General features: G+C 42.8%; 1 protein-coding gene across 1 annotated transcript in view; it reads right to left on the bottom strand.

The window, feature by feature from the left end:
- The window catches only part of lrig3 (leucine-rich repeats and immunoglobulin-like domains 3), a gene marked incomplete at both ends in the record, with an annotated part of 40,999 nt that overhangs the window by 12,165 nt on the left and 9,535 nt on the right, over positions 1-19,299 (bottom strand). The window contains 8 exons of the mRNA XM_080754399.1: positions 165-236; positions 1,510-1,581; positions 1,714-1,794; positions 3,835-3,978; positions 6,772-6,915; positions 7,994-8,137; positions 10,204-10,347; positions 11,261-11,395. Of these exons, the coding sequence (XP_080610525.1) occupies positions 165-236; positions 1,510-1,581; positions 1,714-1,794; positions 3,835-3,978; positions 6,772-6,915; positions 7,994-8,137; positions 10,204-10,347; positions 11,261-11,395 (936 nt within the window). The remainder of the gene's footprint in view (positions 1-164; positions 237-1,509; positions 1,582-1,713; positions 1,795-3,834; positions 3,979-6,771; positions 6,916-7,993; positions 8,138-10,203; positions 10,348-11,260; positions 11,396-19,299) is intronic.

Below are 19,299 nucleotides of genomic sequence, written 5' to 3'. Positions count from 1 at the left end.
CCCACATCAACAGTTCCATGTTTTTATAACTTGATACATTATGTTTTGTATTGTCCCTGTCAAATAAACATAAAAAGAATATTCATAGGAACAGCTTTGGTATTAGGTGTACTAACTAAAAATGAGAAGGTTTCAGGACTGAGACTTTTAAGGTAGTGACTTACAGCTCCTCCAGCTTCTTCATCTGGGAGAAGGCGTTCCCTTGGACAGACATGATCGCGTTGTGACTCAAATCTCTGAGGAGAGAGAAGAAACAAAGGGTTGATGAGAAACCTTGTGAGAGAGAGAGCCCAGAAGGAGAAACGGGTAAACTATATTTCCGAGCAAGGGCATATTTGGTAGACTCCAAAGCTGCAAACAACACGTCAACAATCGGAGAGAAGAAAAGGTTCTGGGCTGGAGAACAATGCGCCATCTGGGCAGCGCTGCGCTGTGTTCATCAGGAGAGGCTTTACTTTGGCTCCTTTGAGCTCCGACAAGGCTGGGAAAAAGACGTTAATTAGAATCAAATGCAGCTGTTGCATGACTACCACAAGCACACTCTGGCACATATGTGCAAAAGCAAGTATGCGTGCACATGCACACTGCACGCGCACACGCACACGCGCACGCGCGCACGCGCACACACACACACACACACACACACACACACACACACACACACACACACACAGGGGTGTCACAAGGGGTAGGAAAGTGGGACTGAGTTACCAGGGCCCAAGGTGGAGGGGCCCTAGTAACTTTAGCTATTGAAAAATAGCAGATATACAAGCTCACAGCGCGGCACCGAGTGCCGCGCTGCGAGCTTGTAGATCTGCTATTTTTGAAAAGTTGTGAAAATGTGTGCAAATCTTTGAATATTTTTTAAGCGAACATTTGTAACTCAAATTTAGCTTCTGGGGGGTCCCTGGAACTAAATATTTTGAGATGGGGGTCCGTGGCTAAATAAATATCATTTTGAGGGTCCTTCACATGAAAAAGTTTGAGCATCACTGACATGGAAACATAGGTTTCTTGCACACATTTTCAAAAAAAAATCAAAAATAGCAGATATACAAGCTCACAGCGCGGCACCGAGTGGCATTTTCAATAGTTAACATTCATGGGGGGCCCGCAGTGAATCCTTGTACCCAGGGCCCAGAATTTGGTGTGACGCCCCTGCACACACACACACACACACACACACACACACACACACACACACACACACACACGCACGCACACGCACACGCACACGCACACACACACACACACACACACACACACACACACTTCTCACTTCTCTTCTCTCCAGTTGCCCCAGTGATCAATATAGCCTGGCAGACATATAAAGATACTTATGGAAGCTTTAGTTCCCCTTCAAAGCGGGAAGAGTGGTAGAAAACAGGTTGGGCATGCAGTGCTCACAAACAAGCTCTGCTAAGGCGTCTGAGATTCACCCTGCTTAGTTTACAGCTATGTATTTTAGAAAACAATCGATGAGAACGCAACACATGTCGGGTCACTTACAGGTGCTCCAGTGTGTCCAGACCGGAGAAGGACTTCTTGGTCACGGAGCGGATCTGGTTCCCTTGCAGAAACCTGGGAACGAACGGTGTACTTATGTTAGCATCTCTGCAGTTTCAGATTCCTCTATTTAATAGAGTCTATTATACACAGATTATCGAGGTTCATCCCATCACCAAGGGGTTGGAAAAGAGCACGCCAACTCACAGTTTTCTCAGCTTGTCCAAAGCAGAAAAGGGTCCGTTCATGTCTTCAATGGTCCAGCTGATTTCATTATTTTGGAGATCCCTTTTGCACAGAAACAAAGACAGACCGCATCGTAAAAATCCACACCCAGAAAACAACTGCGTTTGCGATGTTAATAAAACTTATGTGGCTTTGCATTTCGTGTGAAGGGGGAAAAAGTCTTGAGACTAAATTCAGAATGGGCCCCCATCACTGGGGAAGTTTTTTCTCGTTTTCTCTTTATTTTTATTTTTTATTTTTTTTAGGGACTTCGCATGTCTGTAATAGTTTTTCCGCGTGTCACAGCAAAAACAAATAAAAAGGCCTTCACATGCACAACGTTTTATAAGGAAGCGCTGCAACACAACATGTGTGCTACTTCCTGTCATAACTTAATCTGAGAGAGTATATAAACATAGTCTGATTGGTACTTGGGTATGCATTCCATCCTTCAAAGGAGCCGTTAGCCAACACATTTCCACATCTAGACAGAGGCAACTAAAAAGCCAAAACGTATTTCAGGCCATAACAAAAAAGAAATCAGACCAAATCTTTAAAAGAAAGAAAAAATAGGGGGGTTTACATTGTAGTTATCCTAATACTTTCACATTTCTACGCCCCCTCCCACATGAGTATAACTCAGGGGTCTTCAACAAGGGGTCCGGGACCCCTAGGGGGTCCTCAGAGTTACTATAGGGGGGGGCCGCCAAATCCTTGTGTGATAGGATAATTCTTTTAAATTAACAACTTGAACCCTCGCATCCATATTCCGAGACAAAAATAGCAGATCAACAAGCTCTCAACGCCTCGTGCTGCGAGGCGTTGAGAGCTTGTAGATCGGCTATGAATCTATCTATGAAATCGCTGAAAATCCGCGTCACACATTTATACAACATGTAGAGGGGGGGGGGGGGGGGGGGGTCTCTGCTTCAACTCTCTCTCAGCTAAGGGGTCCTTGGCCTGAAAACGTTGAAGACCCCTGGTATAACTGATTGCGGTTGAGGAGGGCTGGGAGTGGGAACAGAAAGCGGTGCTGAAGGCCTCAAGCTATCCCCGTCCACCCAGCTACACACCTGCCCTCTGGTGACCTCACTAGCAGAGCTCACATTTGGTTCCATTTAAGAGCCCCAACCAGGGGAAATGTTACGGAGCCTCTCTGTGGGAAGAAGGGCTGGGGGATGGGTGGGGGAGGGAGGGGGGGACTCTGGCTTGTTGAGGTCAGAGTCGTGCTTCTAAGAGTTTTCTTTTTTTTTTTCCCCTTTTTTTTTAATGTGTGGAGAGAGACCACAACACGTTAATCTCTTTCACATACCAACAACAAATCAGGCAGAATATTTCCACTGGAGCAGAGGATTGATGGTGGGGGATATGTGAGAGGCACCAGCATTTATGGTGTGCTAACTGTTTAGTGAGGCCCCGTGCACATGCGTTTTACGCTCCACGTTATATGTTAAACTGGAAAATGGTGCTTGTGTTTGACAACACTTTTATATATGGTTTTATAAGTGCTAGAATTGTTGGAATTGCTATTTTACAATTGCTTATTTTCAAATGAGAGTACCATTGTGTTTTTTTTGGAGCGGTGTGTGAAACACAGCAGCTCCGCTATAGGCAGTAATGTGTGTCTGTCCTCACTAGTCTGTCCTCACTAGTACAAGTCTGTCCAGTCAAGTTTGAAGAGGATCTGCGCATGCGCGATTTTACCACACACACACACGTGCGCACAGCAGTTACACAACATTTCGGTACCTATCGAATTGAGTTCCCCTCCGCCCGGATGCATGGAGGCTGATGGGATTTATGTCTCTTTGAAGTGAGCCGGTTCTCTGGGATCTGTTCCTTTCAAAGAGCCGTTCGGAACGGCTCCCTATAGTGCGAACCGGATCCCATCGTTCATTTCAAAGAGCCGCTCAAAGGACTCAATTCGTTCGCGAACGTCCCATCTCTAACATAGACTACTGTTCACCGCAGCAGAAGTGGAGTGGAGGAGCAGTCACAGTTACGTGAAACACAAGTGGATTGATTGAATCTAAAACATAGACCTGGAACTGCTTAAATTCACCGCTCCACTTCGAACCAGGTTTGATTTTTAATGTGACTCACAGCGTCTGTAGATGGGAGAGGCCTCGGAAAGCTCCGTCTGCGATGAAGCTAACACGGTTGTTCCCTATAAGAAGCTCATCCAGCATGCTGAGGCCCATGAAGCTAGATTCCTCAAGTCTGGACAGATGGTTTGAAGACAGATCCCTGTAGAGTGCCAAGAGACACAGAGAGAGAGAATAGGACTGTAAGAAATCACATTCTAAGGCACAAGACACAAAAGCTACAAATCAAAACACTGAAACTTCTTTTTACAGGAAAGATGTTAGGATGAGAGAAATAATGACCACAAATCTCTTAAAGGGCCTACACCATGCTTTTAAAACTATATTTTTTGTATAAATATATGCTCAAAATTGAGTCTTAGACAGGTTTTAACCCTCAAAAAACACTCTGACCATTCTTTTTGTTTGTTCTTCTAGCTCTACTATAATGAGGCTCTCCAGCTGCAATACCAAAACGGCCTCTGTTTGCTCAGGGGCGCATCTAGTGGGGTTTTTCCAGAAAAAAAAAAGTTTTTTGAAAAAAAAAAAGTTTTTTGAAAAAAAAAAGTTTTTGAAAAAAAAGTTTTTTGAAAAAAAAAGTTGAAAAAGAATTTTTTTTGAAAAGTTTTGAAAAAAAAAATTGAAAAAAAAATGTTTTTGAAAAAAAATGTTTTTTTGGCTGCATTGCATTTTTTTTTTTTTAAAGTTTTGAAAAAAAAAAGTTTTGAAAAAAAAAATTTTTTTGAATTTTTTTTTTTTTTAATCCGAGAGTGACGTCACTCTCGTCAACTCTCAGAACAGCACTGTTCTGAGAACCCGTGGAAAGCTTTTCATCTCTGTCTGCCCAAAACCAGAGAAAGACACAACGGTCAGAAATAGGACTTTGTGAGGATAGAAGGTGCCAGTGGGACCCCAAAAAAAGGTTTTAAAATAGAAAAAGTGAAAATTCATGGTGTAGGTCCTTTAAAGCTGCACAAAACAAGAAAACAAAACAAAACCATTAAGAAAACTGCTTCGATCAGTGGCCTTACTGTACTGAATATCGTCGCAAAGTAAACTTTAGTTGAAAACATGCAAAACATTAAACCCATTTAGGCCTAGAATTATTGAATGCTTTAGCTATTGAAAAATAGCAGATATACAAGCTCACAGCGCGGCACCGAGTGCCGCGCTGCGAGCTTGTAGATCTGCTATTTTTGAAAAAGTCGTCAAAATGTGTGCTAATCTTTGAATATACTGTATGTATTTTCAAAGCGAACGTTTGTAACTCAAATTTTGCTTCTGGGTGGTCCCTGGAACTAAATATTTTGAGATGGGGGTCCGTGGCCAAATACATATCATTTTGGGGGTCCTTCACATGAAAAGATTTGAGAACCACTAACATAGTAGTCTCTCAAGAACAGACTAACTGAGCTCCAGTTAAGTGAAAAGGACCTTTTCTTTGACGATGGCTGGCCAGATTTCTGACATAGAAACATAGTTCTTTTTCCCCCAAAAACCTTAGAAGGATTCAAAAGACACTTATAGAATCGGGTCAAAATTCTAATGTTCAAGATTTTTCAAAAATAGCAGATCTACAAGCTTGCAGCGCGGCACTCGGTGCCGCGCTGTGAGCTTGTATATCTGCTATTTTTCAACAGTTAAAGCATAAAATAATGATACACAATATGTGTACCTGTTCTAAATGGGTTAAGACAGCAGGGCATGCACCCAGAGGAAAAAAAGGCATTTTTTGTTTACGCTCAGGTTCATGCGATAAGGGCAGAGGTGGAGAAAAACACACAACGACCCCTCCCCCTTTCGGAAAAACAAGCGAACATGGCTGACTGACTATCTGAGCATTGCCATAAACAACGGAAACAACAAAGGGAATCTCATCAGTTACTGCTGCCACTTTACTTGTTGCTGGAGACCCGCTCTAGCTGTGAAAGACGGACCTCACCTCGCGCACGCAGGCAAACAAACATAACCCTCGCTCCATGCCACCCCATGCATGTGCATGGAAAAAAAGAGGGCAGCAAAAAATGTTTGTGTGCAAAACATTTTTGGCAGGCACACAGACTTGGGCACAGACTCTTGCCGTTGGATAACAGAAAGCACTGTGTGTGTGTGTGTGTGCGCACGCGCGGGTGTGCGTGTGTACCGCGCGAGGAAGGGCGGGAGAGGGTGCAAGCGGGTGACAGAGAGAAGTGTCGGGGGTTCAGAGTGTAAATGGAACATGAAAGAGGAAAAAATTAGAGCGGGGAAGACAAGAAAAAAAAAAGAGTGTGTGTGGGGCAGGGACGCGCTGGGCCCCTGATTCAGCCCGGGAAAAAGAGTTGGAGAGGCCCTCATTGCGCGCTATAGAGAGAGAGATCTCTCTCTATAGCGCTGCTGCTACTCAAAGATTTGCCATTTCAGATCATGACAAGTGACAAGCCAGTGGGCCAATTACTGTACATGAGTTATATTTTGTCGTTCTCGGGTGGAAACCTTGTATGTCCAAAACCGTTTGTTTTGTATTTATCATTTTAAAAATGATTTAAACTAGTGAAAACAGCCGATCTACAAGCACACAACGCCTCGCACCGCGAGGCGTTGTGTGCTTGTAGATCTGCTGTTTTCACTACTTTTGTGCGACGGCCTTGTATGATGAAGCATGGCTTTGCTTTGCGAAAGAAATGTACAAATTTGAAATTTGGAGATACGAGGTTTCTGCCAGACAGCGACGATTTACTTTGTTGGCCGCCCAGCCCCCAAAATGGAACGAAGGCCGAAATTTTATTTTTATTTCTTAACTAATGGCCGCGGCCTGGACCGGCCGGGAATGAACGGGCCGCTCGGGAGTTGTCCTGCTTTTCCCAATGGCCAGCACGTCCCTGGTGTGGGGGTAGAGAGAGACAGAGAGAGAGAGAGAGAGACAGAGAGAGAGAGACAGAGAGAGAGAGAGAGAGAGAGAGAGAGAAAGGCCACTCACAGCTCACTGAGCTTCTGGCAGCACTCCCAGGCGTCGGGTCGAATCCTGCTGATGCCGTTGTGAGCCAGGTGGAGCTGCTGCAGCGTCAGCAAGCCATACAGCCAGCCTTTACTCACCTCCGTCAGGTTGTTGTAGTCCAGCTGCCTGAAAGCACACACACGCGCACACAATTCACCCTTTGTTAGCCTTCTGGTTGGTCCCTGACTGACCAACCAGCAAGCTCTATCTGCCTTGTCCCACCCTGGTTCCGCCTTTTTTATGTTGAATTTGCTAAAACATAATTCTTGGAGAAATACAAATATTTAAAAACATGCTGAGTCACTACACTGCCACTGAGCAGCTCCATTTTACTGAAACCAAGTTTGAAATGAGAATTGAACACACAGAATAACAATACGAAGCAACTGAATTACAATGGTAATGGATGGAGTGTCCCACCGAGTGTCCCACAAAGACACAGCAACCAATGGGTGCGAAGAGGGGCGGGACAACGGGCGGGACTTGACAAAGGGTGAATTGTTATTACCTATGCTGCTACCTTGTCTGAAGGAAGCTGAACAAAAAAGAATATGTTTTACTCTTATGTACTTGTGCACAGGCATGCGCACACATAGACATCAAAGGGAGCTTGAGCCCCTGCCCTTTTATCCATGTGTAAAAAAGTGCCCTCTCCAGACCATGAATGCAGTTTGGCAAATGTCCTATTTCCATGCCATAGCTGAAGGCAGCATTCAAGAGAATTGCCTTGTCCAAACTCTCCTGAACTTGATTTTATGTTGAAAGAATTGTCCTCTCTGCATAGAAGCCAAGCATTGAAAATAGCCAACCTCCAACGCGTCGTGAGCTTGGAGGTCGGCTATTTTTTATATTTTCACCAAAATGGCCCTTTTAGACGTGCAGAGAAGGCGTGCAAGGGCTGAAATTTCAGCCCCTGCCTCTCTAACATTCTCTGTACGTCCCTGCTTGTGCACAATAAATTCAAACTTGAACCTTTTCAAATGCGTCCTCTATGAAGAGACGGGAAAAATCCTGGGTGTTAATTCACCTCAGGGAGAATGCAATGCATCGTGAGCTTGTAGAGTAGCCATGTTCGCAATTCTTGGTACGACAAAGTATATACTACTACTAGAGCTTACGTGATTTTTAAAAGTGATTTCTTCACAGTGAGGATAGGAGTGACACAAATGGGTATGTATACATGTGTGTATTATGCATTTCTTACAGAATCTCCATGTTGCTCAGACCCCAGAAGGCTCCGTCCATCAGACGACTAAGGCCGTTTCTCTGCATTTTCAGGGAGCGAAGAGCATGCAGACCGTGGAACGTCAAGCCCTCTACCCTTCGCACCCGGTTCCTGCTCAGCTCTCTGGAAGACAAGACACATTCACATCCATCATAACTTCTAAAGAAAAACCCTAAAGCAGGGGTCTTCAACAGGGGGTCCGGGACCCCTAGGGGGTCCTCAGAGATACTACAGGGGATCCTCCAAATCTTTGTGTGATAGAACGTTTTTTCTCCTTTTTTATATTAACCACTAGCGTCCATATTAGGAGAACTTTAGCCAAAAATAGCCGATCTACAAGCTCACAACGCCTCGCAGCGCGAGGCGTTGTGAGCTTGTAGATCTGCTATTGTATTGACAGTTCAAGTGGTTAAATATCTGCAAACAACAAGTGGTTAAATATCTGCAAACACAAATTGACATGAATCCAAAATACACTGATGATTGTGCTGTCAAACAATGAAACTATATGGAATCTATGAACAGGTTATGGGGGTCCCTGCTTCATCTCTCTCTCGACCAAGGGGTCCTTGGCCTGAAAACGTTGAAGACCCCTGCCCTAAAGTGTTTTTTTTTCACCATGATAGCGATCAGCCAGTACGTTCTACTTATAAGGGTGGCCAGCGAGACGTCAAAGAGAGACTCGGAAGTCAATACTATAGCCAAGTCAATGAGTACGGAGGAGAGCAAAACTGACCACTGTAAGCAAAAGACAGCAAAGACAGTGGGCTCTGCCAAAAGTACAATCACTGAGCATCAGTGAAAGGCAGTATTTTCTGGGACCAGAAAACAGCTTCACCCAACAGATGGCTGCTCAGACGTCTCTGATGAGCGCACACATAGCCTAGATACCTTTATTATCCCAAGAGGGAAAATCAGTAACCAGTAGTGGAAGGTAAATGTTTGAGGTATTTGTACTTTACTTGAGTATTTCCAATACTTTTACTTCTACTCCACTACATCTCAGAGGCAAATATTGTCATTTTACTCCACTACAATTATTTGAACACTTTAGTTACTAGTTACTTTGTAGTTTTAGATTATTATTACAAAACAATTATTATTACTAAACATACATTAACCACTTCAGACCTAAAGTATATACATTTCGGGCATTTGAAAATAGACGATCTACAAGCGCACAATACGTCGCATCGAGACGCCTTGTCAGCCTGCAGATCTGCTATGTTGAATAGATTTTTATACATTTGAAAACATGAAATGGGACATTCTGCATAAGGAGTACTTTCTACTTTTGGTACTTTAAGTACATTCTTTTACTTAAAGGAGTAGTTCACCACTTTTCAACCTGTCTTCATATAATAGGTCCTCACTAATGTTCATGATAAAATAGCACAATTTTTTTCTATTCAGTCTGGGTCTCATAGGAGAGCTGTCAAATCCTTCCTACCGGTGACATCATCGTTTGACAAAAAATAATTAAATAATATTTTTACCCTTTAAGTACATTTAGAATTCCAGACTTTTCTGTGTAGCAGGGTATTTCTATATTGTTGTTTATATACTGTTGTATTGATACTTTTACCTAAGGAAACCATTTGAGTACTTTTCCCACCACTGTCAGCAACAGGGCGAGCTGCCTTTCGATTCCCAGATAGCCTATCCACCCACTCAGCTGTGGCCGCTATGAATTCGAAGCCTTGTTTACAGGGAAACAGAGACGTGGACGACGCAAGTTGTTCAGATGCAAAACGGTGGCTTACAGGTGGGGCTGTCACGATATGACATTTTACATGACGATTAATTGTCACTCAAATAATTGCGATTAACGATTTAATTGTGTTTTTGTCGTTGATAATTACATTTCTGTTTGGCTTTTAGGCTTTGAAGTTGCACATGGTAGATATGACACATAACCTAAATAAATATACAAAGAAATTATGGACATATTTAACAACTTTCTACTTAAAACATTGATAGGAAATAGCCGATCTACAAGCTCACAACGCGCCGCGATGCGACGCGTTGTGAGCTTGTAGATCTGCTATTTCCACTATTTTTCACTTAAAATAATATATATATGAAACATTTTCAACATTCACGATTATGACGATTATGAAAAATAATCGCAATTATGTCAAATAATTGCGATTAGACGATTATGTAATAATCGTGACAGCCCTACTTACAGGTGCTGGAGGTTGGGCAACTGGAAGATCTTGGCCGGTATGGTGGAGAGGCGGTTCCGGTTAAGCCTGAGCACCTGCAGGCTGTTGGACAGGTTGACGAAGCAGCCCGTCTCCAGCGCCGAAACGCGGTTGTTGTTGAGGAAGCTGAATGGAGAGAAAATAGAGAAAAACAACTTTAACTCATTCCCTGCTAGGCCCGATAGTCCAGAGAATTTCCAGTTTTTGAAAAAAAAAAAAAAATTTGGACCCCAAAAAATGTAGTAGGCATGATAGCAATCGCGAAATTGCATGTTTAACCCCCATAGCAACCCCATCTTTCAAACATGGCAGCCATCTTTGTTTACATTTTAGGAAAACATAATGGCTGCTAGTTCATGAATGCCTGAACGGATTTCCATTCGGATTTTTTTGTTTGAAAGCTGTGAGCAATGTACACACACGTGGTGCATGATCTAGGCATGGACATGACATTATCAGTGCACTATGAATTGCATGGAAGTCTATGGAGACAGAGGCATATGAAAGTACGAAGGTATTTGCAAATGGCGGGGTATGAGTTAAATGGTGCATTTAAATGGTAAATGGTGAATTTATATAGCGCCTTTGGCGCTTTGCAGAGATTGTGCATTACGTTCATCCATTCACACACACATTCATACACCGATGGCGGAGGAAACCATGCAAGGCACCAACCAGCTCATCGGGAGCAACTAGGGGTTCAGAGTCTTGCTCAAGGACTCTTCGACGCTAACTCTGGGGGAGCCTGGAATCGAACTGGGAACCCTTCGGGAACCCTCCCTGTTCTAAGACGGCAACTCTACCCCTGAGCCACTGCCGCCGCAAGTTTAATACTTTAAAGAGATAAAAGCAGTGAGGACGAGACAAGTAAAGGATGCAAGAGCTATTGTTGGTGGTTGTAATGTAGCACGCAGCAGTATCTCAGTGTGAGCCCAGATGAGGCCCCCCTCCATGTTTTTAGTTTTAATTAAATTCACCACAATTTATAATTGTTGTATACATTTAGGTAGAAAAAAAAAAGAAAAGCGGTGAAACTCACAGGTTCTTGAGAGGTAGAGCTGGGAAGGAGTCGGCCTTTATGTCCACAATGTTGTTATTGCTGAGGTCTAGCGTTTCCAGCGCCAGCAGAGGCCTCAGCCGCTCGGGAGAAATCTTGGTGATCCTGTTGTTTGCTCTGAAAATACAGACACCATCGCTCCAATGAATGACCAAAAACAGTGTGTATTTGACTAGCGCAAGGACAGCAGTTTTATGTTCCCAGACACACAAACAACAGCCAAGCCAGTCAATTAGCTCGTGGTATTAACAAAAATTAGAAAAATCTCACACGCGTGCTAAGCTAATGCAGCGTACCACCCAGTGTGAAAGAAGCCGCTTCAGTATTTTTGCCGTCGTTGTTGTTGAACGTTGTAACGTGTTTCTCCTCAAACGTTAAGACGGCGAGACGCTCTCTCTTAAAAGCGACAGCGTCTGAATGTCAATGTCATGTGGGGGTGGGGGGGTGGGGTAGGGTCGGGGGGGCGCAGCAGTGGCACACAGCTAACCATTATCAATGTCACTGTTCTTCTTTGCAACAGGTCAAAACAGCCGTTTGGCTTTAGGGACGTGTTATTTTGTTTATAAGGTAATTACTAACAAGGTATTTAAAAAAAATAACCTGCCAATTACTCGGCTGATGAATACCATTCCCTCAGTGAAAGCATGCCTCGGCAGAGGCCAGCAATTTCCTGAGCTGCACGCCTCCTAAATTGCAGTGCAGGGACTGCTCGGTTATAAACAGTGCCTGTACAGTGCCCTCTTTGTGTATGAGAGAGACTGGTAGAGAGAGAGAGCGAGGGAGAGAGTGAGAGCAAGAGAGAGAGAGAGGAGAGAGAGAAAGAAGGAGGAGGGGGGCAGGAATTCCCTCCAGTGCACCAGACTACAGGCCTCGTTTTCAGTATTCATTGCAATGGTTACTGCCCCCTGACAACCCACCCAGGGGCGTCACAAGGGGGGGGGGGGGGGGGGACTGAGTTACTAGGGCTCAAGGTGGAGGGGCCTTAATTGTTTTATACTTTAGCTATAGAGAAATAACAGATATACAAGGTCACAGCGTGGCACCAAGTGCCGTGCTGCGAGCTTGTAGATCTGAAAAGTCATGAAAATGTGTGCAAATCCTTGAATGTATGTATTTTTTAAGTGAACATTTGTAACTCAAATTTTGCTTCTGGGGGGGGTCCCTGGAACTACATATTTTGAGATGGGGGTCCGTGGCCAAATACATATCATTTTGGGGGTCCTTCATATGAAAAGGTTTGAGCACCACTGACATACATAGAAACATAGGTTTTTCAAAAAACCTTAGAAGGATTTGAAATATTCAAAGATTCAAAAAAATAGCTGATCTACAAGCTTGCGTTTTTCAATAGTTAAAGGAGCTATAGTCAACTTTTTCATTGTAGGGCCGACACTTTGTTTACATCCTAGTCTATTGACTAGAATGTAAACAAAGTGTCGGTCTGACAATGGCCAAAATGATTATTTTATCATTATTTTACACTTTTTGTGGGCATTCTTTTGAATAGAAACACATATATGAAGCTTATTTTTTTATAAAATATGTTTCGAAACATTATTTTTATTTTAGCATCCGTTTTTCAAGAAAAAGTTGACTATAGCTCCTTTAAAGCACAAAATAGTTGAAGTGAATCCTTGTACCCAGGCAGGGCCCAGAATTTGGTGCGACACCCCTGAACCCCTACACCTAGCTAACCAGAATGAGCTGTAGTTGTCCCCTCTCCACCCCAGATACAGTTTTACAGGTTTCTCTGTGTTCACCCAGAGGGTTGTTTAGGATATTAACCCATTTAGAACGGGTACACATTATTGTGTATCATTATTTTATGCTTTAACTATTGAAAAATAGCAGATATACAAGCTCACAGCGCGGCACCGAGTGCCGCGCTGCAAGCTTGTAGATCTGCTATTTTTGAAAAAGTCGTAAAAATGTGTGCAAATCTTTGAATATTATGTATTTTCAAAGCGAACGTTTGTAACTCAGATTTTGCTTCTGGGAGTGGTCACTGGAACTAGATATTTTGAGATGGGGGTCCGTGGCCAAATGAATATCAGTTTGGGGGTCCTTCCTTCACATGAAAACATTTGAGAACCACTGACACAGTAGTCTCTCAAGAACAGACTAACTGAGCTCCATTTAAGTGAAAAGGACCTTTTCTTTGACGATGGCTAGCCAGATTGCTGACATAGAAAAAATAGGTTTTTCAAAAAATCTTAGAAGGATTCAAAAGACACTTATAGAATCGGGTCAAAATTCTAATTTTCACGATTTTTCAAAAATAGCAGATCTACAAGCTCGCAGCGCGGCACTCGGTGCCGCGCTGTGAGCTTGTATATCTGCTATTTTTCAATAGTTAAAGCATAAAATAATGTGTACCCGTTCTAAATGGGTTAATTATATTTATTAATGCGGTGTTGTCCATAATGGTTCAACAAAGGCACCTTATCCGATTTCCCAGTCGTCTAATCCTCAACAGGAGTATCATTTTGATAACATAATAAGCACTCAAGCTCCACTTGACTCTCATTTCATATTTTGTCTTCCTGGTTAAAAAGAACAATTGGGACAAAGAGGGGTGGGGGTGGGAATCTACTTTGTACTTTGGGTCTAAGTAAAGAAGCATGCTTTTAATTAAAAAACAATGACTCTACTGACAAAACGAGTACCGTTGGGGGGTTTAGGAGCAGGTTGAATAACATTGCTGTCGGGCAGAAATTCTGTCCGTATTTCTTTCCTCTTTTTATGTTTTTTTTTCATAAATTAATGCCCTGTTGTGCACTATACTTCATCGTATGACAGTGTTGGGCAAAAGAAGCAAAGAGTAGCTTAGGGCCCCCACAGAATAACAGAATTCGTACGCAATGTTGTGGCATTTGAGGAATTTATGACTGTGACGAGAAACAGCCCAATATCGCTCACGAGGCACAGTTTTTCTCGTGTCGTGTGGAAGTGCCCGCCGATATGTTAATTAGCTTTTTTACGACCTTTTTTACAACCCACCCGACAGGAGAAAATATCAAACTTGCTTGAAAATCAGCGCACAGCGGGGTAGAGAACTAGCAGTGTTCCTGTAGTGTGGAAACGAGTGACGATATTGCTGCAGCAAAATCTATGAAGTCCCTCCTTCCCTCTCTCATCTCTCTCTCTCTTCCTCCGTCCTGGCTCCCACTCACTCCCATCACTAGTTAGCCTATTAATAATTCTAAACATTCTAAACATCCATTAGTAAACAATGAAAATAATTAACAAGAGCCAGTGAGTAAATAATAACTACACTGGTTCTTTCTTCCATTCCAAAAGTAACGGTTTAGGACAATGGACATGGACATACAAGGTTTCCGCTCGATGATAAACTGTAGTGTAAAGTAAATGACTATATGAACAACATTCACACATCAGCTTACAGGTTATAAAAACGAGGAAGTGTAACAACATTGGCTAATAATCGCCCAGTCCCCAGGCTCCAGGCCCAATACATTCTATATCTATTCAATGCATCACTTTATCTCTGGCTAAACACATCAGTGAAACACTATCTCGCCCATTTAAGAGGGTGGCAATACAGAGGTAACTTTGACTTATTTTCCACATGACTCAGTTCCTTGAGCCATGCATACTTCCTTTGAGTCAGGGCTCACCATCTAGCTACACCCTTTGGCACCCTTAACATTCAAACAAACATGGGTAAGATGCATCCGTCAGCTCAACCTGGGAGCAAAAAAAAAAAAAAAAAAAACAGATGGATGGATGGGGTGTATGGATGGATGAATGGATGGATGGATGGATGGAAGGAAGGCTGGAGAGTCTGACAGGGTGTTTGGGTAGCATAAGGATAAAACCTGCCAGAGCATGCCTTTTTCTGCCTTGCCCCTGGCAAAGCCTTGAGTCAAGCTTGGTTCTATGCCAGTGGAAGACAATACGGGTAAGGGTTCCCAGGCTATAACCCACAGACTTTAACCCATTTAGGCCTAAAATTAGTGGATGCTTTAACTATTAAAAAATAGCAGCTATACAAGCTCACAGCGCGGCACCGAGTGCCGCGCTGCGAGCTTGTAGATCTACTATTTTTTTTAAAGTTGTGAAAATGTGTGCAAATCTTTGAATATAATGTATTTTCAAAGCGAACGTTTGTAACTCAAATTTTGCTTCTGGGTGGTCCCTGGAACTAGATATTTTGAAATGGGGGTCCGTGGCCAAATACATATCATTTTGGGGGTCCTTCACGTGAAAAGGTTTGAGCACCACTGACATAGTAGTCTCTCAAGAACAGATTAACTGAGCTCCAGTTAAGTGAAAAGGACCTTTTCTTTGACGATGGCAAACCAGATTGTTGACATATACAAACATCGGTTTTTCAAAAAATCTTAGAAGGATTCAAAAGACACTTATGTAATCGGGTCAAAAATCTAATTTTCATGATTTTTCAAAAATAGCAGATCTACAAGCTCGCAGCGCGGCACTCGGTGCCGCGCTGAGAGCTTGTATATCTGCTATTTTTCAATAGTTAAAGCATAAAATATTGCGTCATAATGTGTTCAGGCCTAAATGGGTTAATCCATATGGCTGAACATGTGTGTTCTTCATTCCTCTATATGTTTTCTAATTCAATTACTACAGTAAAGGCTACAGCTTTTATGATGTTTTTTGAAGCGGTGAAAGCCGCTTCCAAGGAGTGGCTTTATGTGTCCCGTTCATGTCCATATATGGTCATTTCAGTCCAGAATGAACAGGTTTTATCTGTCCGTAAATGTGTGTCCCATGTGTGTCCCCCCCATGTCCATATATGGTCATTTCAGTCCAGAATGAACAGGTTTTATCTGTCCGTAAATGTGTGTCCCTCCCATGTGTGTCCCCTCATGTCCATATATGGTCATTTCAGTCCAGAATGAACAGGTTTTATCTGTCCCGTACGTCCAGAATATGTGTGTAGTGTCCATCCCGGTCTGATGATTGGATGATTAAAAATGTCCAATCATTCAGAATTCTGAATTCTGAAGCTCTAGAACACAGAGAATAAAAGTTCACCACTTCACTTCGAACCGAATGTATATACAGAGTTCATAGCTATATTCAGTAGTCCTAATATAGTCGAGCTTCACATGACAATTTGGCTCTCCAGACAATTTTTTACTCAGATTCACCGCTTCACTTCGAACCGAGGTTTGATTTCTTTTTTTTTATTTTATGTCAAGCGACACTTGTCAAAAGGGTGGTGAGATAAACGATGAATTAGCCTTAAAAACGCGGGCAAAATATCTACAGTAAAACTGGTACAAGCAGCTCTTTTGTTTGGAGATTTGCAAAAGGCTTTCCACGCACCACAGCCTCTGTGGTCCCAAACAAAAGGGGCGCACACCACCTGGATCTCAGCTTTCATGTTCCCCTGACTGGTCGCTGAGAGAAAGAGGGCTCTCTGGTGAGAAAAAAAAGAACCTGTCTTTCCAGTTTCTCTGAGGGGAGCCCCACCAGAGAGGAAGGGGGCCCGCTGGAGAGCAACTGTCAGCAGCACGATGTGCTGGCTTGATGTCCATTCCCCCTCCCACAAGAAGACTAGATCCAGTCAAGAGGTGTGATATGGTGGGTTGTGGCGAGATGCTGGGATATCCATGCTTCTTCTACAGCCATTACCCATTCCCTCCCCCGCTAACATCTGGCCAGCTGTGTGAGACCAACCCTCTGGGCATGAGGCCAAGACCAGGCCGCTACATATTCTGTGAGGCCAAAGGACATTATTCATGTTGCACTAAACACATTATTCGTTCATGAATCTTATATGAAAGGATGAGTGAGAAGAATTTCCAACACAATGGAGCAGACATAATATAAGATTCTCTCTTAATGTAAAACCATTCCACAAACCAACACGGCCATACCTCAAGTGAACTTCATATTTCATAATTACTCAAAAACCTGGGCCATGTGAACACATAGACAGACCGCACATGTCAGCGCCTTTTAAACCCCCCGGAGGACCCTTAGTAGACTGTGGTCAAGGCCATCTGGAAAAACATGGCTCACACTAGTCAGCAGGGGGAAACTCCACCAGACAGATAAGAACGGAGGACAGTGAACAGGATTATGGTCCACTACTAGACCAACGGGAAAGCGAGTGGCTGTTGATAGCATGTAGAGCTACTGTATCTTCAGAAGATAACATAATGCCCATCATCGACTGAAACTCTGAAATCACCTTCCGCCAGGAGGCTGGAACGGCCGAAGGCGAGGGATTATGTTCTCGCTCCCGTCTGTCTGTGAACAACTAATCTCCGGCATCGCTGAACCTATCGGCGTGAAACTTTTACACGCATATTCTCGGTATAGGCAAAGAAAGTACCTCTGCCCGAAATCTTTCCAAATGGTCTCATGGTGGTTCTATAACGGTCGTACAATCAAAATATTATAATAATAGATTCCTTGGATCGTGATGCAACTCCACATATAGGCCCCGGACATTCTTTCCACCATTTCACGTTTTCTTCAAAACACACTTTTTGCTACTACTTCAACATTTTGTGCAAAACACACACAAATCGGTACATATGATCAAGATGTATCAGTCAGTTGAGCAGATTCCATTCCAATTGGCTTCTTTCCAAATGTTGCGGGCCCTGGGTAGGGCTGTCACAATTATTACATAATCGTGGAAATCGTGATTATTTGACATAATCGTGATTATTTTTCATAATCGTCATAATCGTTTCCATGTCAAAAATAGTGGAAATAGCAGATCTACAAGCTCACAACGCGTCGCGATGCGACGCGTTGTGAGCTTGTAGATCGGCTATTTCCACTATCAATGTTCTTTTTTTAAGTATAAAGTTGTCAAATATGTCAGTAATTTCTTTGTATATTTAGCTTAATATGTGTCATATCTACCATGTGTAATTCAAAGCCTAAAAGCCAAACGGAAATGTAATTGTCAACGACAAAAACACAATTAAATCGTTAATCGCAATTATTTGAGAGAAAATGTATCGTCATGTAAAATGCCATAATCGTGACAGCCGTAGCCCTGGGTAGGCAACCCTGCCTGGCAGTGATCAGCACTGAGCACTCAGAGGAGTGCACTTTTCTAGTTAAAGTGATAGTTCACCTATTTTTGACATGAAGCTGTGTGAAATACTTTCCATTAAAATAGTGGTTACAAATGTATTAATCCATTACCAGAGTCCCGTGGTCAGAGTTCTGGTCAGTTTTAGATGAATATAAAGTAGTTCCGGTGATTTGGCAGGGGCTCATGGCCCAATCATTAAAAATAGATGAATCCACAAAACTAGCGTCATTTGTATTGTTGACCTATTTCTACCAAATAGACCAACTTTCGTTCAACTTTGACCCCTCTGTCACATGGTACTATTTTTTGTGTCCAGTATCACTACGCCGCTGCAACGTATTTCACCAAAACAAGGTGCTTTGCAGTCAGCTGATCAGAACGAAACCTCGCTCTATATGGTAGAAATAGGCCAACAATACAAATGACGCTAGTTTTGTGGCTTAATCTATTTTCAATGATTGGGCCACGCCAAATGGCCCCCACCCCATTGGAACTACTTAATATTCATCTAAAACTGACCAGAACTCTGACCACGGGACTCTGGTAATCAATTAATACATTTTTAACCACTGTTTTAATGGCAAGTATTTCACACAGCTTTATGTCAAAAATAGGTGAACTAACACTTTAACATCTGCAGCCAAATCAAGTTTGAGTACTTGCTACTTTCTCAAAAGAAAGCACTGCTGTCACTGCACAGCAGTGCTTTCTGGAACACCGAGACTTTCCAAGTGATAATCTGTTTATCTTGAATGTTGGCAGGCCAGGCCATCTCCGCAAACAAACAAGTGAGGTATTGTCCACTTTTGACTGTGCACACACTTCAAATTTGTTCAACCAATTTTCCCTCAGATAAGGTGATTATGCACTCATTACTATAATGGTTTCAGGGCTTGCCTGTCAGTCATGCTGACGGTTCTCCTAGTTTCAGGTCAAACATACATCAGAAATATAGCTAAGGCATCTT

Source organism: Nannobrachium achirus (genome assembly GCF_963921795.1).
Source record: "Nannobrachium achirus genome assembly, chromosome: 23".
NCBI lineage: Eukaryota > Metazoa > Chordata > Actinopteri > Myctophiformes > Myctophidae > Nannobrachium > Nannobrachium achirus.
This window is presented reverse-complemented; position numbering and strand designations above follow the sequence as displayed.